The following is a 23966-nucleotide window of genomic DNA, read 5'->3' on the forward strand; positions in this document are numbered from 1 at the left end:
CAATCAAACTACCCACTGCTGCTGTTTGTGGATTAATAGAAATCATGTTGTTGTTTACAGCCCTCACACAGTGACAAGGCTGACAACCCAGAGGTCCTGAAGTGGATGAATGAACTGGCCAAGCTCCGCAAAGACCTGAAAGAGCACAAGCTCCACAAGTCTGAGGAGGACCTCCCTCCGCTGACCCGCCAGCGCAGCAACACCCTGCCCAAGAGCTTTGGCTCCCAGCTGGAGAAGAAGCCCCAACAGGAGAAGGCACCCAAGCCCCCGGTAGAGAACACCCTGGAGGGCGTCCAGAACAAGCTGCAGGAGAAGAGGGACGAGGTGGGGCGGCCTGAGGACGTCAAGGTGAGATAGGAGCCACCTAGCCGCTGGACCACTGTTAATAGCTAAATGCTAATGGTTAACGGCTAAAGGCTAACTAACAGTGTCTTCCTCCTCTGATAGGATATGACCCGGGAGCAGATTGGCGCTGAGAAAGTGGCCTTACAGAAGGCTCTCCTGTACTACGAAGGCATCCACGGTAGACCAGTGAGTGTCTTGTCCACTGTCCCTTTTCTGCCCCCCCCCCCCCCCCCCCCCCCCCCCCCCCATAGAGCCTTCTAGATAGCCCACCCATCTGCCTGAACAGTAACTGATAGCTAAAAAAAAATTAAAAATCTAACAAATACATTAAATCAGTCTCTGTCCAGTGGAAAACCTGACCTAGATCACAACTGAAGAGTGAATAATGTCTTGAACCAAGCTGTTTGTGTGTGTGTGTAGAGTGCAGAATGTGTGCACACAGATGTGTACTTTGAACTATGCAGTCTTTTCATGCAACCTAGATACAACGTTGGCTGCATTTACACAGGCAGCCATTTTCTGATATTCTTTCCACTAATTGGTCTTCTGACCAAGATCTTTTCACAGCAGACCTTTTTCAGAGCTGATCTGGTTGGTCAAAAGATCGATTCATGAAACAAATATTAGAATATATCTGCTGGTATAAATGCAGCCAGAGACCCAGATACAACAATACATTATTAAAAGGATGAAATACCAATGAAAACATGACCTTCTGCACTGCAATATATCGTTATTGGCAGGCCAAACGTCTTTAGACAGCTGTGACGAGTACTGTTGTCTCAGCGACGACAATGGCTGAAGGACGAGAAGCCAGCTAACGTCTTAATTTACCTGTAAAGGAATCGACATGGAATCCCTTTTTGATTGGACTAATTGCAAGGGCTAATCCTTGTTAAGGTTGTTTATCAGAAAGTGGTGGAAAGGTGTCCTTTCTGACACCCATAGCCTTCCCTGTGTGACTTCCTATCCTAGTTTATGGCCAGTTGTCCTCTGAGGTACTAAAAAAAACATTGGATTTGAATTGATGGGGATGGAATCTATGTTACCTTGCATGTTGTTGTGTGTCAGCCCTAGCTAGCAGAGTGCTATTGTAGCACCACAGGGGAGTGCTAATGCTAGCTAACTAGCGGTGTGCTATTGCTAACAATGTGCCTTTCCCTTTTCTCTCTGCCTCTTCTCTAGGTTACCAAAACTGAGAGACAGATCATGAAGCCCCTGTACGACAGATACCGCCTGGTCAAACAGATCCTCTGCAGAGTTTCCACCATCCCCGTCATTGTAAGTGTAGCTAGCTCTCTTTGCTCTCTCCTTTCATTTTCTCCACAGCAGAGTTGTTCCTGGGTTTCTCTTTGAGGAGCTGGTGGTAAAGGTCACCACGTAGCATTGGCTGAAGATCAAGCTTCTTTACGTGGGAACTAAATCCTAACAATGCTAATGTTAGCATTAGGCTAGCATTAGCATCAGTGTCCATAGGCGGGACTGTATGTAGTGGCTAGCCGTAGCGCTAGGTTAGCCTCAAGACCAATGCCCTAAAGCTAAACTCGGTTTAAGTGGCTCAGTGGATCCACAGGTTCTTAACAGAGCTCAAAGGTGACACGTTGGGGCCACAGCAACTCAGTTGGCCACAGGGAACTACGAACACATACGCACGCACCCCACAGCTGTGCAGACTCTCCCTCTAAACTAGAAAGATGGGTACGGAGGGGCAGAAAACGCTGTTCAAGAGTTCAGATATAGGGATTCGCTGAGGCTGGATTCAAACCAGAAGGGGATAAAAAAAAATATATATATATATAATCTCACAATAACCTCTAACCACCAATACATTAAAGATTATTAGAATATATTTTTCCATTGTAATACATTTCGTCTCCATATGGTTTATGTAACGGGTATACAAGAGAACATTTGAATGTTTTGTCCCAGTTTTCTCTTTTAATTTCTTGTGTAAACACGTTGATTACGCAATATCTAATCTGTGTTATGAACCTAATGTACTGTACAGAACACACTTTATATAATAGATTTAATCCTCATTATATAAATTGGAGTCCTAGCAAACGTTTATGTGCTGTACATGGTGGAATATAGGGTTATGTCAACTGCTGAATTCATTGTGGTAAAGAGCTGACTCGTGATACTCTTATCTGTTTGATCTAAGAACCTGTTACACAGCCTGCCTTTCAGAGGTTTAAAATCACACGAGAGCCTACTGCTATGTTTTCACTGAAGAAGCCTATTATGGTCGTGACAAGGTCCCACAAACAAGAGCAGGTCATTCTGATCCTAGTACTTGGTGCAGGTTCCAAAAGAAGCATGGTAGTGTTCAGCAGAAAATCCTACAGTGACAAACCTGATCCGGGATCAGTTTGTAGTGGATGCTATTCAGTTTCTTTATGTGCTCTGTAGTCAGAGCTGAACTGGGGTCAGTTCTCGAGTGGTAACCCCTCCTTGTTAACTCTCAGGCCTCCCCCTCCAGCAAACGCAGAGGTCCTGTACTTCAGCCCATTATCGAGGGCGAAGCCGCGCTCTTCTTTGACGACATCAAGGTGAAGACACACTGCTGCTCGTGCTCGACTAATCAGTGATCAGAACGCAACTCCCTCCCCCTCACACCCTCCAATCCCCTACTCCCTCACCTCTCAACCAAACCTGATTGCAGCCTGTGGATTGGGTGGCCACCCATAGCACTCGTGGTGGGCGGTTTTGATTCAATATCAACTTGGTTTTTGATGCTTAGATTGCTGCTTCATGACTTGTTAGATTGATTGCTTTGGGATCAACTTGATAGTGTGTGAGAAGGACTAACAAGGCGACTTGCCTGTGCATGGTGTGTGTCAATGTGTGTGTACACCAAAAATAAATCAGATGATCAAATAATCCAATCAAGCAAAAATAGGGAGATCGTCAAATCAACTCTGGTCTTGAGATGCTCATCACGTCTGTGCTGCAATTTGTGGATGTGTTAGAATAGTTCTGATTGAGACAATCTAAAATAAATTCAAAGTGGAAAAATTAACAATGGACATGTATTAACCTCATCAAACTGGCCTGTGCCTGAAAAACGACTGAATAAATGTTTCTTTGTGCTCTGATTCCAGTAACATTAAATTAACAATACTTGATTCTCTTGCATTAACATAGCTCTTGACCCTGGGGGTCCCTTGACAGCCCCATGGCACTACGATCAGTTCACCCCAGCATCGCTCACCCTTTCCCCCTTAACCCTCCACTGACCTCCCCCTTCGCTGGTTTTGTGCCCATAGGAGGAGGAGGATGGCTCTGAGGATGACTCCGAGTCCAACAACAAGCCCCAGATCACAGGGACAGTGCGTCCAGACTTCAGTATGCTGGGCTTCCTGGACCAGCTGGAGGAGGAGACGGACGGCTTCATCTCGCCCGTCGACGAGCTCTCGCCCTCCAAGAACACCACCGACATGCGTCTGTCCAACCTGCATTCGGCCACCATGTAAGCACCCAAGCCGGCCCTGACCTCTTCTTAATTGTCCCTGAGGGGATAAATAAAGTTGAATTGGATTAAATATAATTGACCTATATCTAAAGCATCTGGATGGGTGAATAACATGGGCATTGTAGTTTAGATTGTAGAATAAAAGTAGTGCAATCATTAGTAGTCTCGTGTTATTGTTGATGTCTTATCTATTCAAGTTAGCTGTGGTATTTCATGTGTTTAGAAGAACGTTCACTTCTTAATTAAACAACTAAGATTGAAACAACCTGAAGGATTTTAAAAGCCTTTTAGAGTCAAAACAACCTTTGAGGTTCAGATGCCTAAAGCAGTGTTTGTCTCTCCCCCACACACAGGCCGGAACTAGTGGAGCAGCTACAAGAGGCCCGGGAGGAGAAAAAGAGAATCCGCAAGAACCTAAGAGAGTTTGAAGATCAATTCTTCAGGCAAAACGGCAGGTAAGATGACGTTTCCGGCTTTGTTTCGTGTCATAGTTGGACTAAATGTAAACAATTAGATGATGCGAGGTGATGTACTGTCCTTCATCTTTGGTTGCACAGCCATTTTGACCGTCGTCCATTCAGCTAATGTTTTGTATTTTGCTTCCTCCCACTTGCTGTTGCCGTAGAAACGTGCAGAAGGAAGACCGCTCCCCTTTGGCGGTAGAGTATAACGAATACAAGCACATCAAAGCCAAGCTTAGGCTGATAGAGGTTCTCATCAGCAAAGGAGATGCCTCTAAGTTCCCCTAAAGAAAATAAAACATCAAAGACTGACAGAGGAATGAATGAGGCTCAGTCTCAATAAGAGATGAACCACACCAGCCCATGGAAAGGAAAACAGATACACCTCATCATCCCTCACAATATGTTTATTTTTTTCTTGTGCCATAGACTCATTTGGCTTCAGGAGATGCCAACATGTTGCCCCCTGATTAATCCCAACTGTAGAAGGGAAACGGTATGGCTTAGTTACTGACCTGAGAGGTGTTGGAACTGACATGTAGGTGCTGCCCCGGAGGCTACTCCATCTTGTCTGTTGTTTCCCTCGTATAGAAGAAGAACCCCGGAACTCAAAATGTCGGGCATCTTTCAATGACTACTAACCTAACGTAGCAGGCCTTAAAAGAGTCCCCACATCGGTTTTTCAGGGGATGTGGAGGAAAATACTGTATCCCTGAACCAGAAACATCCTCATTTTCCTGACCCCACAGAGAGTGGACCAAAACCAACCTTTTTTCAAAGGAAGATTTTAATTTTTTTTTTGGTGCATCTTGATATTGATTGATACCAAGAACTACCCTACATCAAATAGTCATCACTCATTTAAAGGATACATTTACAAAGAGTGTTGTATTGATTTAATTTATTTTTCTTCCTTTGAATGTTTATGTAGACTCATATAGTTCATATAGACTTTTATATTGGATTCAAAAAAAGTCTTAATGTGGAGTGTAACATTAGATTTGGGATTATGTACTTTAAGGTATTGCCATTTTGAGAAACAAGATTATGTAATCAGAAATTTAATGAGGGGATTGTGTATTTTTGTAAGGGAGACAGACCGTTACAATCTGCATGCAAACAACCAATCAGACAGCCAGTCTAGCAGAGTTCAGCCAATGGATGGATTTTTTAAATGTAACTCATGATTGGTGCCATATGCCACATTCATGTGCAAGTCGGAACTAGTAAACTCTGACATTTTCGACTTGAAAACTAGTTGAACGCTGCACATGTATAAATACAACCAGTTAGCAAGTCGAACATTTCCGACTTTCCTAGTTCCGACTAGCACGTGAACGTGGCAATAATCTCGATGTTAACCTAGGAAAAACACACTTATCATCAATGCTTATATTAGTTTGTTTCCAGAAATTGTGTGTATTTTTAGCATACTATGAGGAAATGTCAGAGGAGCGTTAATTTGTTTAAACTGAGAACTAGAATGCAAAACAAATAGTCTATGATGTGTTATTGTGATCCAAAGAAAATGACTCAGATTGCATACCAAAATAGTGTAGTGGATCAATGTATACAATTTCATGAATTATTGTGATCATGGTCATCAGTCACTTATGAATTTGACTGCTTGTATATTATTTTGCATTGGTGTGTTCTTTTCCTATTCACTTTGTGTGAAAATAAGCTATCCTGTCTTGAAATCAGTGGTATATTTTGGCTCAAACTTTTCAAGACCGACAAGGGCCATTTTGTGTGGAACATCCATCCTTAAAGAAAAGTCCCAATAACTATCAAAATAGCTGCCAATCCCCAACGCAGAGCCTTCAATACTCAATCAAGGCATGCTGCTTTCTTTTTTTATGTAGGTATTTTCATAGCCTATTTGTTCCTTGTAAATATGGATCCAGATCTATGTTTACATTGCTAAGTGAGCAAGTACATTTTTCCTTTTTCTCCAAAATGGATCATTTTAATAGTGTGACTTTCGTTTTTATTGAATGTAAAACACTGGTGGACATAATGAATTATGGGTGTGTACATTTTAGTACATAAATTGTATATATATAATATAAAACCAAACATTTTTACTGAGTTTGTTGGCGTTGGGTTTTCATTGGTGTGGTGAATGTCAACACATTTCACAGGGAAATACTTCAAGAACACAATGTCATTCATGTAAAGAACATGGCAATTTCATTCATATTGGTTGAACTCTACAACAAAATGCATTTCTTTACACAAAGTCCCCCTATATGCACCGCTCATTTATCCACAAGCAAATCCTTATTCCCAGACCAACCTATAAAATAGCTTCTTGATTTAAAACACAACTACAGGGCAAGCTGGAATTACGTTTTATTTGTTCAGGGAAAAAATTTCATCCATTTAGAAGGTACAAAATTAAATATGATATACTTGAAACAATCCAGTTATAGATCCACTAATAAGCCCTTATTTGCAAACATTGACCCCATGATTTGGAATTGTCGCCATTACCGTGGTGAAATAAGAATAATAGGAATGAATAGGCTTTTCCCCTAGCCTGGTCGGTCGCTGATCGGTTTGTTGTCTTGCCAACAGTGTTAGTCAGCAAAACAGCACAAATGGATTAAGGACCAGGCTATAATAGAACACACTGAGCCTCCCTCAGGTATTGCCCTAGCACAGCTTTGAATAAACAAAAGTTCACTGACATTTGTTTTTGTTTATTATGTCTTTGTCTACACTGAGGGTGACAATCAAAATAGTAATTATTCCCCTTGGGCAAATTTGTGGCTATTGATGTATTAAAACAAAAGACAAACAAGGAGACCAGCCGTCCCTATAGATAACGTTTGTCTTAACCCCAGTTACAGTGGAGAAAGACATAGTTTAAGAGAAATGGTATACAATACAATACCTCCATTGGCTGAGACGTTCGGTAATAGGACTGAATAGGCAGAATGCACAGACAAAGTTATTTCTATCACTTGCATATCAACACACGATCCAGATACACTTGAGAGAATAGTCATTGAAGTAACGGCCGGGAAACGATGCAGAGATGTTCAGAGTGCAGCGTCCCCTGACCCTCATACAAACGTCATTACATTACTGAGCTGTTCGTTATTGCTAATAACATGACCCAATATAATCTGTTCCTTAAACCTAATCAATGACCCAAGACTAATTCTGCAGGTCAAATCAACCAATCCTAATGTCTTTGGTCCGAATGCGGTGTCATCACAGAAGGAACCGGTGGGAACCATGAACAGATCATCTGTAAATCCGCCAGGCCACAAATGTGCACTCATTCTGACATTGAGATTATCTATTCCTAATCTGGGGTTACCGGGATCAAAGAGATGTGGATTAGCTGTATTTGTGTTTATAATGTAACAATGAGTCTTTTTAGCGTTTCCTCTCGACAACATGCACACAGACATTAACATCCATTAAAAAAGAACAGACACTTCACCAATACTACTGTAATAAAATCACTCCAACGGCATCGCAATCAAAGAAATATTGATACATGTAAGTAACTCCAGTCGTTCAGTTAGTCTTTTTAAATGTAGAAATAGACTGGTATTGTGGGTATGGCATTAGAATGCCATGTATTTATTGGGCTTGAGTATGGAACTGTCTGCCTGCTGTTCACTCATGTATTAATCTGGTATCATCTGTCCCAAGATCAACGGTAAAAGGCCAGACTGATGTATTAATCTGGTATCATCCGTCCTCAAACTGACCCAAGAACAGCGGTAAAAGACCAGATCGCAGGTAAAGGGCTTCAATGTTCACCTCTGACATGTATAATTTTTCAAATCCCCAAAAACTATTCAATTCAATAAATTATCTTAAAGCAACAAAAAAAGCTGGTTTAATTAAAACTGTTCAAGTTATGTACATCAATCTGCATAGAAGACAATTATAACTCAAAATATATCATCTCTTACGGTAAACTGTATAGGGAAAGTGCTATGGAAAAGAGGCCCCTTCCCACCACCCATCCGTCCATCCAGCCACCCCCATTCACAGGGCGTTGTTATTAAAGTACATTAGCATTAGCAGCCATGCTAATTCCCCCCCTGGTCCTCCAGGCCTCTAGGGGGAGCCACTGACCCAGCCACGGTCTCACACCAGGCTGAAGCCCTCGTACTGCTCCACGGCCTGGGTGAGACGGCGGTGTAGGGTCTCTTTGGTCTGGTAGCGGGGCATGTCCAGCAGGTTGTAGCAGGTGTGGGCCACGGGCAGATAGTGCTCCTCGGCCGACGTGGACTGGATGGAGATGCGAAGGCTCTCCATGCCATGGATGGGGATGCGGTCGCTGCCCGTCAGGAATACTGGGAAAGAGGGGACAGTAAAGGGGAGGGCTAGTGTTAGCATTAGGTATAGTATTATAGTTGAGAGAGGGAGAGATAGCGTTAGATGTACAGTTTCAGAGGCTGAGAGTACTAATACTCAAGCAGCTTTCTTTCCTTGAAGCGTTAGAAATAGATAGCCAGTGGCTCAAGCTCAATGTTAAGTCCCAACACTAGTAAGTGCCTATTTAGACCTTGAGTAAAACTACAGATTGTCATTGTGATAGTTTAACGAGGTGTTGGCTGAGGGCTCTACTCAGTATTTACATAAGAACCGAGGGCTCTCGTATTAATACTTACTTAAGAACCGAGGGCTCTACTCAGTATTTACATAAGAACCGAGGGCTCTCGTATTAATACTTACTTAAGAACCGAGGGCTCTACTCAGTATTTACATAAGAACCGAGGGCTCTCGCATTAATACTTACATAAGAACCGAGGGCTCTACTCAGTATTTACATAAGAACCGAGGGCTCTACTCAGTATTTACATAAGAACCGAGGGCTCTACTCAGTATTTACATAAGAACCGAGGGCTCTACTCAGTATTTACATAAGAACCGAGGGCTCTCGTATTAATACTTACATAAGAACCGAGGGCTCTACTCAGTATTTACATAAGAACCGAGGGCTCTCGTATTAATACTTACATAAGAACCGAGGGCTCTCGCATTAATACTTACAAATTAACCGAGGGCTCTACCTAGTACTTACATAAGAACCGCTTCTTCTTTTCCAGAGGGAACTCATGGAATACCTCCCAAAACATCCTCACAGTCGGATGAGTGGCTGAATACTCTCCTTTGTAAACCGCATTCTGTAGTAGAAAAGCCAAAACAACATAATATGGTTCTATTATATTAGGGACAGTTATGTAACTGAAGTTGGCCAACTGCTATGATTTGTATAGAGCATTCTACTTGGTCACTATCATTAAGTGTTATTCAGAGTAAGAACATGATTCCTTCATATGTGACAGCCTGTGGAATTCCTCAGAGCTGTGTGTGTGTGTGTGTGTGTGTGTGTGTGTGTGGTGCAGACCCTTTACCTAGCCTAATCTAACCCCAGCGTTCAAACTTCATACACATTTCCCACATTCTGAGCAGTGCTGTAAAAACACCCTGCTTATGCCAGAGTCCCCACCATGTTGTCAATATCCTGCACACGACACTCGCAGTAAACACAGATCACAGACCCCTGACAATCATCTGAAGACATCAACACGCTAAAAACAACACGAATCCAGGAGAAGCCCAGTGCACATTACTTACGGTGACCTTTTTAACTTCCTCCATTAGCCAATGGCTAATCCCCATGCCCTCCCCGGCTCAGCGAGCCATACATGTCCAGACAGACAGACGGACCAGACAGACGCTCGAACTTCCTGGTTTCTGACTGAAGGGTTTTGTCTAATTGGCTATGCCCTCGGGAACTGCCTGGTCAAGACAGGTTCGTTTTAGTGATGGGTCAACAATTAAAACAATTATTTTGATTAGTTTTGACACTGTGCTTTGCAGTATGGCATCAACTGTTTTATTATATTTCACACCCATTTTGATGTTCTCCGGTAACAGTATGTAGTGTCAACACCAGTGTTTTCCGTGGATGTTTGACTCAGTGATCGACTGCCCTGGGGTGTATTCACTCTTACATTCTCCATCATCTACCATGTAGGGTTAGCTTAGCATTCTCCATCACCTACCATTAGGATTAGCTTAGCATTAGCACTCACATTCTCCATCACCTACTATTAGGGTTAGCTTCGTATGACCTACCATTAGGGTTAGCTTCGTATCACCTACCATTAGCGTTAGCTTTAAAGCTCACCTTCTCCATTTCCTCCCAGTTATAGTTGTTGTTTCCCACCACCATGGCCATAAGCTCGGAGGGCTGGAACAGCGACAGGATCTTCCCACCACACACCTTCAGAAACCCAGAGGAGAAGGCCTGGTACAGCTCGCTCACTGAGTCCCTGAACATGTACTTCAGGTAGGCCTCCACAAACTCCTCCCTGACACAGAGAGAGACACAGACAGACAGACATAACAAAGAATATTGAGTGGCCATACAGTTAACCATCCTAATTTTGGAGATCCAATCAGTAGTCTGGTTGTAGTTAATAGCCAGGGCCAGCCCTAACCCTTTGTGGGCCGTATGCAAACACTCTGGGCAGCAAATAGAAACATTTGACATTTCAATAATTTCCTGCATTCTACACGTTTTGCCATGGAGCGGAGAGAAAGCTTTGCAGTTGTGAAACTAATTTCATGCAATTCTACTATTTAACATGGGACGGAGAGAAAATGTTGCAGTTGTGAAACTAATTTCATGCAATTCTACTATTTAACATGGGACGGAGAGAAAATGTTGCAGTTGTGAAACTAATTTCATGCAATTCTACTATTTAACATGGGACGGAGAGAAAATGTTGTAGTTTTAAAGCCAATTTCTGGCACGTATACACATTTTGCGATAGGGTGGATAGAAAAGTTTGCAGTTTCAAAGCGAATTTAGTGATATTCTGCACATTTTGCCATGACTTATGCCATCTTCATATGATTTTTAAGTGAGAGAAATTCCCTGTAACCATTTTCATTTGTTATTGCTTAAACCCCTGCCTGTCTCATGTTGCTGCACTAATACTACATGTGATGTGGCAAGCCCCTCCACCTACGGCCATGCCACTCAGCCCTAAGATGGCCATCATGGTGAAGACTACATGGCCCATAACCCACTGCTCTACAGGTCAGCTGGCCTGAGTGGCCTCCTTATGGTTTAAATGAATAGTTTCCCCACATGGAGAGCAGCAGGAGCTGCTGAAGACTATCCAAGCGCCATAGAACTGTTTAAACAAAGGACTTTCCTTCAGCTTGATGATTGAATAAGTTATACTCTGACAGAGCTAGGCCTTTTGATTGAGTTTGTCATTACTCTATCATTTGATTAACAAGTTTGTTATTAAAATTCATCATATGATGCAAAATTCATCATACGGGGATGATTTCTGTATTTTGAACATTACATATCTTGAACATGTGATTGCTGACAAGCAAAACATTTTGGGACACTGTCAACAATGGACAAATGAAACATAGTTTTTTGGTGAAATGTTCCTTTGAGGCTGCGACTGAACATGTTGTTCCTGTGACTGTCAGTATAGCTTCATTCTCATGGCAGGCCTATCCCCTCAAGAGGGGAATAGGGATTTGTGAGGATAGAGAATATCAGTGAGAGCAGCACTAAGCCTGTGTCTCAAATGGCACCCAATTCCCTATATAGTGCACTACTTCAAAGGAAATAGGTTGCCATTTGTGACACAGACTAGCGGTCTCTCCCAGGAGGAGGTGTCACAGGGGAGGTGTTCTGTGTTCTGGAGACACGCTCTACTGGGCAGATTGGAGACCCGGAGACCCTTGGCCACTGCATCGGCCAATCAAAACAGATTAAAATAGACCATACATAACCCACCACCATAACCATCTATAATTGAGATCCATGGGACTGAGACACCCATCTTGAATTTAGTCACTATTAAGAGGCTTTGTACTGCGCATTCTGCAATGTGGATTGTAGCTCTACTCATTAATACTTTCATCCTAGTAATAAACAACCATGACAGTTAAAGGATGGGACTATCCTGATTAATTTCTCTCATTTAGTCAGGAACTTAACTGGTAAAGAACTTTATCTTTAAAACAGCACATGACTGGATAAAGAGTCAAATGTGCCCTTGCACATAGGATGTTTAACACACACACACACACAATCTGTCCCTGTGTGAGGTTCCTGTGAGGAGGATAAGATGATGATGGCAGTGTGTGTCAGGCCTGGAGTTCAGCACAGCATGGCCCAGGGAGGATGTGTGAACTCTGTGTAGCAACATGGTTGGCCACCCACCTGATTTCCTGACAGATACTGTAGCAGCCAGCTACAGAGACGTAAGGAGAGCTGCAGGGGAATAGAAACGTTGCTCTTCGGCCTACTCTCCCTTTCTTACTAACACACACACATGTGGCTAATATACACTCACACACACTGACACAGTCACACTCAAACAGACACACACACACACACACTCCCCAGCCTCTCCCTCCAGAGATTTAACTGACGAGCCCCACAGCCAGAAATAAAAACACTCGATCTGGCAAACGGCAATGAGGAATGGGAGCAGGAAACTTGCCATAGCATCTGTGGGCTAAGCTAACCTCCACAACTCCACTCACAATAAACAAACCTCCCTCGGTGTAATGAAGAGGAAAGGTGACTCAACTCATTGTTTAACAGTTTTTCCTGACCATCTGACCTGTCCAGGAAAACTCTGGGCTGCAGTTATAGTCTATAAGTAGGAAAAACTCCTGGAATTATGCTTTCACTTATTTACATTTTAGTAGACGGTCCTATCCACAGCAACAATTAGGGTTAAGTGCCTTGCTCAAGAGTACATTGAAAGATTTTTCACCTAGTCACCTTTCAGTTACTGGTCCTGTGTTCTTAACCACTAGGCTATCTGTCACTTGAAAATTCTAGATATGCCTGCACTTCAAGTCATAAGACAGCCTTCAAAACGGCCTTCGTAGTCTGACTCTGTTTTGGCAGGATGAATGGGTTAGTTTTTCGCTTGCTCTCTCTCTCTGGGTGGAGGCCCTGAGGATTTGGCCCCACGGTCAAATGGCTAGTCAAAGTATAATGAGGATTTGTGGAGAGATGTGGGCTGCTGTTGTTCTGAACCCAATCCCAGCTGGGGACATCCCCATCTGTTCAACACAAGCTTCCAGCACCCCCCCGTACTGTTACCTCAATGGACTCCTCCATAAGCTGCTCTAACTCTGTGTCAGTGACAGAAGGGCCGCCTCAAAATACAGTGAGCTCCAAAAGTATTGGGACAGCGAAACATTTTTGGTTGTTTTGGCTCTGCACTCTGCTACCCCCCGAAAACAATGCTAACATCCCATGTTCTTGTAATGGTGAGAGGTTATCATATCTTAATATTTGTACGTCTAACTTCTTCACAATTCATTCATTCAGGATTATCCGTAATCATGTTAGCATCCACATTAATGTAGAGAAACATATTCTATTCGTATTTACAATAAAACTGACTGCAATGACACAATATATTACAGTGCCTTGCGAAAGTATTTGGCCCCCTTGAACTTTGCGACCTTTTGCCACATTTCAGGCTTCAAACATAAAGATATAAAACTGTATTTTATTTGTGAAGAATCAACAACAAGTGGGACACAATCATGAAGTGGAACGACATTTATTGGATATTTCAAACTTTTTTTAACAAATCAAAACTGAAAAATTGGGCGTGCAAAAGTATTCAGCCCCTTTACTTTCAGTGCAGCAAACTCTCCAGAAGTTCAGTGAGGATCTCTGAATGATCCAATGTTGACCTAAATGACTAATGATGATAAATACAATCTACCTGTGTGTAATCAAGTCTCCGTATAAATGCACCTGCACTGTGATAGTCTCAGAGGTCCGTTAAAAGCGCAGAGAGCATCATGAAGAACAAGGAACACACCAGGCAGGTCCGAGATACTGTTGTGAAGAAGTTTAAAGCCGGATTTGGATACAAAAAGATTTCCCAAGCTTTAAACATCCCAAGGAGCACTGTGCAAGCGATAATATTGAAATGGAAGAAGTATCAGACCACTGCAAATCTACCAAGACCTGGCCGTCCCTCTAAACTTTCAGCTCATACAAGGAGAAGACTGATCAGAGATGCAGCCAAGAGGCCCATGATCACTCTGGATGAACTGCAGAGATCTACAGCTGAGGTGGGAGACTCTGTCCATAGGACAACAATCAGTCGTATATTGCACAAATCTGGCCTTTATGGAAGAGTGGCAAGAAGAAAGCCATTTCTTAAAGATATCCATAAAAAGTGTTGTTTAAAGTTTGCCACAAGCCACCTGGGAGATACACCAAACATGTGGAAGAAGGTGCTCTGGTCAGATGAAACCAAAATTGAACTTTTTGGCAACAATGCAAAGCGTTATGTTTGGCGTAAAAGCAACACAGCTCATCACCCTGAACACACCATCCCCACTGTCAAACATGGTGGTGGCAGCATCATGGGTTGGGCCTGCTTTTCTTCAGCAGGGACAGGGAAGATGGTTAAAATTGATGGGAAGATGGATGGAGCCAAATACAGGACCATTCTGGAAGAAAACCTGATGGAGTCTGCAAAAGACCTGAGACTGGGACGAAGATTTGTCTTCCAACAAGACAATGATCCAAAACATAAAGCAAAATCTACAATTAAATGGTTCAAAAATAAACATATCCAGGTGTTAGAATGGCCAAGTCAAAGTCCAGACCTGAATCCAATCGAGAATCTGTGGAAAGAACTGAAAACTGCTGTTCACAAATGCTCTCCATCCAACCTCACTGAGCTCGAGCTGTTTTGCAAGGAGGAATGGGAAAAAATGTCAGTCTCTCGATGTGCAAAACTGATAGAGACATACCCAAAGCGACTTACAGCCGTAATCGCAGCAAAAGGTGGCGCTACAAAGTATTAACTTAAGGGGGCTGAATAATTTTGCACGCCCAATTTTTCAGTTTTTGATTTGTTAAAAAAGTTTGAAATATCCAATAAATGTCGTTACACTTCATGATTGTGTCCCACTTGTTGTTGATTCTTCACAAAAAAATACAGTTTTATATCTTTATGTTTGAAGCCTGAAATGTTGCAAAAGGTCGCAAAGTTCAAGGGGGCCGAATACTTTCGCAAGGCACTGTACTGGCCTGTCTCCTGGTAGCGCCTCCATGCTCTGGACACTATGCTGACAGACACAGCAATCCTTCTTGCCACAGCTCGCATTGATGTGCCATCCTGGATGAGCTGCACTACCTGAGCCACTTGTGTGGGTTGTAGACTCAGTCTCATGCTACCACTAGAGTGAAAGCACCGCCAGCATCAGCCAGGAAGCATAGGAACTGAGAAGTGGTCTGTGGTCACCCCCTGCAGAACTCCTCCTTTATTGGGGGTGTCTTGCTAATTGCCTATAATTTCCACCTGTTATCTATTCCATTTGCACAACAGCATGTGAAATGTATTGTCAATCAGTGTTGCTTCCTCAGTGGACAGTTTGATTTCACAGAAGTGTGATTGACTTAGAGTTACATTGTGTTGTTTAAGTGTTCCCATTATTTTTTTTGAGAAGTGTATATATATATATATATAAATAAAGGGGCCCCACCTGTTGTTCTTGTCCACAGTGATGCGGTCTCCTCCAGGGATAAGCTCCTTAACTTCCGTCAGACCATAGTACTCTCTGGTGATCTGGGATGGACACAGTGGGGGGTTAGATATCATTCAGTCAGGCAACTAAATATCATCCATTTCTACTGCAGAATCTGATTTGGCATCTGAATGTTGTGAAGATCTTTCTGTACAGTCATCTTTTAAATGGGTAATGACGTAGTGTTTCAGGAGGGAGTGGGTTTATGTTTTGTTTGGGGTTCAGACATCTCCAAGAGTTGGCACAATTCACAACAGGGGGGGGGGCCCTGTGAGGACTTACAGCAAAGTTTAGACAAAATGTCTCCTCAACATCATCTTCCTCATGGTCCAGGAGCTGTTGTAAACTCCTAGAGAGAGAAAGAGAGACGTATTCACTAACACATGATCGTAGAGAATGTAAGTTCTGTCTCACTATGGTGGAAAAACAAAGAGACGAGGGCTAGCAGGAGAGAGGGGAAACGCAAGACAGAGAAATAGAAGACCAATGTCATCCTCATCAAAATTCCTCCCACATAGCTGCGTCTTGAGGTAAAGACTCAGCCAGCACACTTTTCATCACTGACACGGACAGCATCCCTCCCTGGAAGCCTCAGCCATCGCTAAAGACTTTCTCCCTAACCTAGCTGGGGATAACACACTCTCCATTTTAAGGCCTCTGCCCTCAGTAGCATTTAGTGACATCGCTAACGTCACATTTTATCGCTTACCCTGGTGGCCAGCTGTGTTCTGTCCCCAAAGCACCTGGATTATCTAGGATAGAACAGAAGAGGGAACAACAAGGCTTCCTGTAGTGCTAGCCTGTTTGAGCGCTAACGCTAGCGGCTAATAATAGGCAGTAATGGAGAATGTCGGCTATGCTAATTCTAACAGCTAATAGATAGTGATTGAGAATGGGGGCTACGCTAATGCTAGTAGCCATTAATAGACACTGATGAAGAATATGGGCTATGCTATGCTAACGCTAGGAGCTAATAATAGACAGTGATGGAGAATGGGGGCTACGCTATGTTAATGCTGGGAGACAATAACAGACCGGGAGTGATGGAGAGTGTGGGAGGAGGACTACGCTAAGCTATGCTTGCTAGGGAGAAGCTAGCCAACCCTAACACAACACAGGAAGTATGCATGGAGTAACAGAGCCAGGGATAGGGTGCCAAGGGGAAAATAAACTCCTCGTTCTCTCCAGACCCAAAGGGCAGCCAAGTGGGATGTCTCACATTCTGTTGAAGTTGGAGGGAGGATGGGAGTATGCTGCCTTGCTTTGTATGGGCTGTGTATTGGAGTGGTGTTCTTATGGATTGTAGAGTTGAGTTTTTCTGCACAAAGTACTCTGAACTACAGTAGTCTGTGAAGTAGGTACAGTTGAAGTCGGAAGTTTACATACACCTTAGCCAAATACATTTAAACTTAGTTTTTCACAATTCCTGACATTTAATCCTAGTACAAATTCAGTCTTAGGTCAGTTAGGATCACCACTTTATTTTAAGAATGTGAAATGTCAGAACAATAGTAGAGAGAATGATTTACTTCAGCTTGTATTTCTTTCATCACATTCCCAGTGTGTCAGAAGTTTTCATACACTCAATTAGCATTTGGTAGCATTGCCTTTAAATTGTTTAACTTGGGTCAAACATTTTGGGTAGCCTTCCACAAGCTTCCCACATTAACTTGGGTGAATTTTGGCACATTCCTCCTGACAGAGCTGGTGTAACCGAGTCAGGTTTGTAGGCCTCCTTGCTCGCACAAGCTTTTTCAGTTCTGCCCACAAATGTTCTATAGGATTGAGGTCAGGGCTTTGTGATGGCCACTCCAATACCTTGACTTTGTTGTCCTTAAGCCATTTTGCCACAACTTTGGAATTATGCTTGGGGTCATTGTCCATTTGGAAGACCCATTTGCGACCAAGCTTTAACTTCCTGACTGATGTCTTGAGATGTTGCTTCAATATATCCACATCATTTTCCTGCCTCATGATGCCATCTATTTTGTGAAGTGCACCAGTCCCTCCTGCAGCAAAGCACCCCCACAACATGATGCTGCCACCCCCATGCTTCAAGGTTGGGATGGTGTTCTTCAGCTTGCAATCCTCCCCCCTTTTCCTCCAAACATAACGATGGTCATTATGGCCAAACAGTTATATTTTTGATTCATCAGACCAGAGGGCAAAAAAAAAGTACGATCTTTGTCCTCATGTGCAGTTGCAAACCGTAGTCTGTCTTTTTATGGCGGTTTTGGAGCAGTCTTGGCTTTTGATTTTCCCATGATATCAAGCAAAGAGGCACTGAGTTTTAAAGTAGGCCTTGAAATACATCCACAGATACACCTCCAATTGACTCAAATGATGTCAATTAGCCAATTAGAAGCTTCTAAAGCCATGACATAATTTTCTGGAATTTTCCAAGCTGTTTAAAGGCACAGTCAACTTAGTGTATTTAAACTTCTGACCCACTGGAATTATGATACAGTGAATTGAAATAATCTGTCTGTAAACAATTGTTGGAAAAATTTACTTGTGTCATGCACAAAGTAGCTGTCCTAACTGACTTGCCAAAACAATAGTCTGTTAACAAGAAATATGTGGAGTTGTTGAAAAACAAGTTTTAATGACTCCAACCTAAGTGTATGTAAACATCCGACTTCAACTGTATTTGATATCCAGTTATCTTTGGGCTCCGGAGTGGTGCAGCGGTCTAAGGCGCTGCATCTCAGTGCTAGAGGCGTCAATACAAACACCCTGTTTCGAATCCAGGCTGTATCACAACCAGCCGTGATTGGGAGTCCCATAGGGCGGTGCACAATTGGCCCGGGTTTGGCCGGGGTAGACCGTCATTGTAAATAAGAATTTGTTCTTAACCGACTTGCCTAGTTAAATACATTTAAAAATATCTTATTTCAACTCAGAGTACTAGGAGTACACAAAAATGCTAGAGTAAAGAAACACCCCAAATGACTAACCAACTGTCATTCATTTCTCTTCCTTCTTCATTTCTTCACCACCACTTAGTTCAAAACCCACAGCTGTGTCGACTCTCTACTGCCTCGGTCTTAAGTGTACCCAAAAGTCAAGCCAAGAAAGCAACACAACCCATGACAAAACAACAAGACACTATTCATCGTCTGGGTTGTTTTGTGGCCCAACACTCCCGAGGGAGCCAACTCCTTAAAGAAAGCTGTCTTTTACTGTGACACGCTCAAGGGCCGATGCACTGCCCTAATTGTAGCCCTCGGACTGGTAATCTAAGGATAAAAAGCTTCAGCACCAAAGTCCGGGCCATCTGCAGACAATTAGACCCTAGGCCAACCGCTGGGTCAGAAAGTATTCACACCCATAGACTCTTTCCACATTTTTTTGTGTTACAGCCTGAATATAAATTTGATTATAATTGAGATTTTGTGTCACTGCCTATACACAATAACGCCAAAGTGGATTTAAAAAAAAATGTTTACAAATTAATAAAAAATTAAAAGCTGAAATATCTTGAGTCAACAAGTATCCAACCCATTTGTTATGGCAAGCCTAAATGTGCTTGACAAGTCACATAATAAGTTGCATGGACTCGTGTCCATGCAACTTATTATTATTGCACACTTAGTGTTTAATGTGATCTTTGAATGACTACCTCATCTCTGTACCCCACACATACAAACAATTGTAAGGTTGCTCAGTCAAGCAGTGAATTTCAAACACAGATTCAACCACAAACACCAGAGGTTTTCCAGATTGAAAAAAAGAAAAAGATGTTTGAGCATGGTGAAGTTATTAATTGCACTTTGGATGGTGTATTAATACACCCATTCACAACAAAAATACAGGCGTTCTTCCTAACTCAGTTGCAGGAGAGGAAAGAAACGGCACAGGGATTTCACCATGAGGCTAATGGTGACTAAAAGAGTTACAGAGTTTAATGGCTGTGATAGTTTTCTCCTGAGGATGGATCAACCACATTGTAGTTATTCCACAATACTAACCTAAATGACAGAGTGAAAAGGAATCCAGGGCAGAAAACATGCATCCTGTTTGTAAAAAGGCACTAAAGTAATACTGCAAAAAATGTGGCAAAGAAATTAACCTTATGTCTTGTATACAAAGTGCTATGTTTGTGGCAAATCTAACACAACACATCACTGAGTACCACATTTTTAAGCATGGTGGTGGCTGCACCATGTTATGGGTATGCTTGTTATCTGCAAGGACTAGAGAGTTTAGGATAAAAAGAAACGGAATAAAGCTAAGCACAGGAAAAATCCTAGAGGAAAACCTGATTCAGTCTGCTTTCCAACAGACACTGGGAGACTAATTCACCTTTCAGCAGGACAATAACCTAAAACACAAGACCAAATATACACTAGAGTTGCTTACCAAGATGATATTGAATGTTCCTGAGTGGCCTAGTCACAGTTTTTACTCATAAATCGGTTTGAAAGTCTATGCCAAGACTTGAAAATGGCTGTCTAGCGATGATCAACAACCAACTTGACAGAGCTTGAATTTTTTAAAGAATAATGTGCAAATATTGTGCAATCCATGTGTGCAAAGCTCTTAGACTTACCCAGAAAGACTCACAGCTGTAAATCGCTGACACAGCGATTACAGCAGAGACAAACAATCTCCTCCTGGATCGAGAACCCTGCTGCCTAAATTTGTTTTGTGCATTTGGAAAGAAACAGTGTGCACTGCCAGTAATACCATATACCCTAGTATGGTACAGGAACGCTATGAAGATCTGGATGCTGCCCAACCCTAAGCCCAACACTCAATTATTGCCTTCTGAAGAGATGTTGAGTTCACACAACGTGTTCAAATAAGGAGGGAAGGGGGAATTAAAAAAATAAACCCAGAATGAAATCTCTCCGTACCCAAGACGAAAATACATTTATACAAACAGCATGGACAATCAATATACCTAATGGCAGTAGAAAGATTGTGTTCAACACTAAGTCTTTTTTAATGAATGAAGAACACTCACTTTCCATGTAGAACTTTTAACAAGATGTGGCTAGGGGGAGTTAGCATGCAAGTCCATCCCAGCCTAGAGGCCTCGTGGCTGGGCTATGAATTCACATTACCTGCCCTCTGTGGGCGACAGCTCCTTGAGGTCCTCCAGAGTGGGTGCTACGCCCAGTAGCTTCTTGTAAAGGACCAGGGGGAAGTGGAGGTCCACCACGGTGCTGTTATAGATGGCCAGCCCACAAATGATCCCTATCAGATTGAACCAGTTGTACTCCACAAAACACTGGGCAGAAACAGAGAGAGACGACACAACAAGGAAGTTAAGTAGAGAGGCAATGCTTTGTTGGGTGCATAGCAATAGTCTTAAAAGGCGTCCTCTTCTTGTTGCTCGTTCCTCACTGATCAGAAAATACAGGAGGTGGAAGAAACAAGAGAAGCCTACTGAAATGGTTCATCAGTATTAAGAGAGTAAAAAACAAAAGGACTTGAAACTATTGAGATGTACATCTTGTTTTTGATGGAAATGTAGGCTGGCATACCACCAAAGGTCTGTTTTTAAATCCAAACCAAGATTTAATTTGTTTTTATTCAACCACTTCATTTAATAATGTTCACCAACTGGGAAATGTATTACTGGGCTACTCAGAATTGTTGATTCATTACGCATGTGTTTCTGATTAAAACTACAAGTTACATATGAATAATGACCTATTATGCCTTCCTAACAAAATCTTGTTGATGAACCCTACAAACCTATTCTGAGGCCATTCAGCTTCATTTTGTTGTTATAGACCTGTTTGAGTTCCTCCTTCAAATCACTACTGTCAATTGCGAGTGTCAAAGGGTTTTGACATTCATTAATATTCCCACGACCCAGGGTGCTATTTTGTATACGTGAGTGAGCTTTCCCGATGTCGCCTTGCCTCGCATGGGTGTCCCTTTTCCTGGAAAAACGCTGACCTTCGCCAACTCACTCCGATAGGACGGCTCTCATTACATAAGCGGTTCATATTTCAATACAATAATTATTTCTACCCTCAACAAACCACAACAAATATGACCTTTCTGGCCTAGTGGCATGTCCCTTCACACAATAGAATGTATCCAACTTACAGCACAATGGCCAGGCCACACAGCCAAGCCTGGGTCGGGGGGTTAACAAAGGTCATTGAAATACAGACAAAAGACGTTACGAGACACCGCTAAACACTCAGGTAACCAAGACCAACCGTGTCTATTCAGAGCATTTAGAAATATTTTGAAACGTTGTTTGTGACCTTTTTTGGCTTTGAAAATGCATAATGTTGTTTAGATTTAGAAGATAATGAAATTGACCCTTCTGACATGTTGAGGCGGTTGGCTGGCTTCCAGAACATGAGTAGAAGGGATTTGACTACTAATATGACCTTGGTGTTGCTTCATACAATAGATAGGGTCTGTGTCCCAAATGGCATAGAGCACTATATAGGGAATAGTGGGCCAATTAGGATGCATGTCAGACAGACTAACATTGGTTTTCTACAAAGAGCCAATTCTATGATGTCACAGTACCCCATTAACGGTTAGAGATGTTTTATTGTCATTACTGTAAAAGAGAATGTGTTCTTACCTGGAGACATAAAAAAACAGTTATTCAATAGACTACTACACTGTTCGCTTGCAACACTTCCCTTTTTTATTTTGTTCCTCTAGCAACCGTTGCCAAGGTCAGTGAAGGCATTTAATACACTTCTCTTGAATCATGTACTATACTCCAATGCACTTGCAAGAAATATTTAATACTACGTCCCTTTTCGAGTACAGTGTTTTTTTATTTAGCATTTTATTTTTTTACACAGAATTATGAGTAACATCAGCACTATATTTAAGCAATAAGGCACCTCGGCGGGTTGTGGTATATGGCCAATATACCACGGCTAAGGGCTGTTCTTATGCACAACGCAACGCGGAGGTGCCTTATTGCTATTATAAACTGGTTACTAATGTAATTAGAACAGTAAAAATACATGTTCAGTCATACCCGTGGTATACGGTCTGATATATCACGGCTGTCAGCCAATCAGCATTCAGGGCTCGAACCACCCAGTTTATAATTACAGTTAGATATGTTCAGTTATCAACATTTGTTAGTGTTACAGTGTTGTGCAGTGTGAGTGGTTCACGGTTTTATTATATCATGTTATGAATGCCATCAGCCCTATATGTACAGTAAGATCGTGGTTAGTTGTACAGTGTTGTGAAGTAGAAGCGGTCACACAGGAGGTTGGTGGCACCTTAATTGGGGAGGACGGGCTCGTGGTAATGGCTGGTGAGGAATAGGTGGAATGGTATGAACTACATTAAACACATGGTTTCCTTGTGTTTGATGCGATTCCATTTGCTCTGTTCCAGCCATTATTATGAGCCTTCCCTCAACAGCCTCCACTGAGTGGTACATGACTCACTTTATCAGAGAACCAGAGCAGGTTGGACTGGGTGTACTGGGTGAACATGCCGTACACAGGGTCCATCAGCTCCTTCAACAGCAGTAGGAAGAACTCCTTGGTTACCCCCCCTGCATCCACCGCCTCCTCCCCATCAAAGATCACCTAGAGGGGGAGAGAGGGCCTTAGTTCCTGTAATTAAAGTGGCACTAACTGAGCCCAAATACTCTGTCAATCACTTTCTCATCTTCAAGTGATATGGCCTTAGTTCCTGTAATTCAAGTGGCACTAACAACAGTGTGCAGCCGTTGACAAACAATTGATGATTAGTGGTGTTATCTTATTTCTCTTTGATTACAAAGATCTCTCCTAAAAAAAATCTTTCCATGTCTATTTACGACACACTACATGACCTTTGTGACCCTGAGAGGTGCTGAACTCAGACCTTGAGGGGCTTCTTGAGGTCGACGTCAGAGTAGATGGTGAGCTCTCTCAGCGCGTCGCTCACTAAGTGGTCCCTGCGTACGTGGAGCACCAGGAAGGGGTTCCGCGCCAGGAGGGGTTCCAGCGTCAGCAGCATGAAAACGTTATGCATGTTGGCCCCGCTCACCGCCATCTTGGAAAAGGTCACAGACAGGGGAAATAATATGTGTAGGAGAGATGGAAATTATTATTATTATTATTTTTTTTTACATCAAGTGTTTAAAAAAAGAC

The 23966-nt window shown here is 42.5% G+C and overlaps 2 protein-coding genes across 8 annotated transcripts in view; one reads left to right on the plus strand and one right to left on the minus strand.

Annotated features, from left to right (window-relative positions):
• LOC110498428 (protein FAM13A) overlaps positions 1 to 5072 on the plus strand; it is a 76066-nt gene extending 70994 nt beyond the window's left edge. For 4 of the 6 annotated variants that reach the window (XM_036933683.1, XM_036933684.1, XM_036933688.1 and 1 more), the window contains 7 exons: positions 61 to 348; positions 448 to 531; positions 1531 to 1626; positions 2814 to 2897; positions 3615 to 3817; positions 4174 to 4275; positions 4446 to 5072. In XM_036933683.1, the coding sequence (XP_036789578.1) occupies positions 61 to 348; positions 448 to 531; positions 1531 to 1626; positions 2814 to 2897; positions 3615 to 3817; positions 4174 to 4275; positions 4446 to 4569 (981 nt within the window). In that variant the 3' untranslated portion in view covers positions 4570 to 5072. The remainder of the gene's footprint in view (positions 1 to 60; positions 349 to 447; positions 532 to 1530; positions 1627 to 2813; positions 2898 to 3614; positions 3818 to 4173; positions 4276 to 4445) is intronic. The other 2 variants (XM_036933685.1, XM_036933686.1) reach the window with 1 other exon arrangement.
• A 940-nt stretch (positions 5073 to 6012) lies between these two features.
• Positions 6013 to 23966, minus strand: part of LOC110498458 (probable E3 ubiquitin-protein ligase HERC3) — a 36596-nt gene continuing 18642 nt past the window's right edge. For both annotated transcript variants that reach the window (XM_036933689.1, XM_036933690.1), the window contains 8 exons: positions 23698 to 23868; positions 23274 to 23417; positions 20946 to 21112; positions 16159 to 16225; positions 15835 to 15917; positions 10451 to 10634; positions 9338 to 9440; positions 6013 to 8606 (listed from right to left, as the gene is read on the minus strand). In XM_036933689.1, the coding sequence (XP_036789584.1) occupies positions 8398 to 8606; positions 9338 to 9440; positions 10451 to 10634; positions 15835 to 15917; positions 16159 to 16225; positions 20946 to 21112; positions 23274 to 23417; positions 23698 to 23868 (1128 nt within the window). In that variant the 3' untranslated portion in view covers positions 6013 to 8397. The remainder of the gene's footprint in view (positions 8607 to 9337; positions 9441 to 10450; positions 10635 to 15834; positions 15918 to 16158; positions 16226 to 20945; positions 21113 to 23273; positions 23418 to 23697; positions 23869 to 23966) is intronic.

This window comes from Oncorhynchus mykiss, chromosome 10 (genome assembly GCF_013265735.2).
Source record: "Oncorhynchus mykiss isolate Arlee chromosome 10, USDA_OmykA_1.1, whole genome shotgun sequence".
In the NCBI taxonomy this organism is placed as follows: Eukaryota; Metazoa; Chordata; class Actinopteri; order Salmoniformes; family Salmonidae; genus Oncorhynchus; species Oncorhynchus mykiss.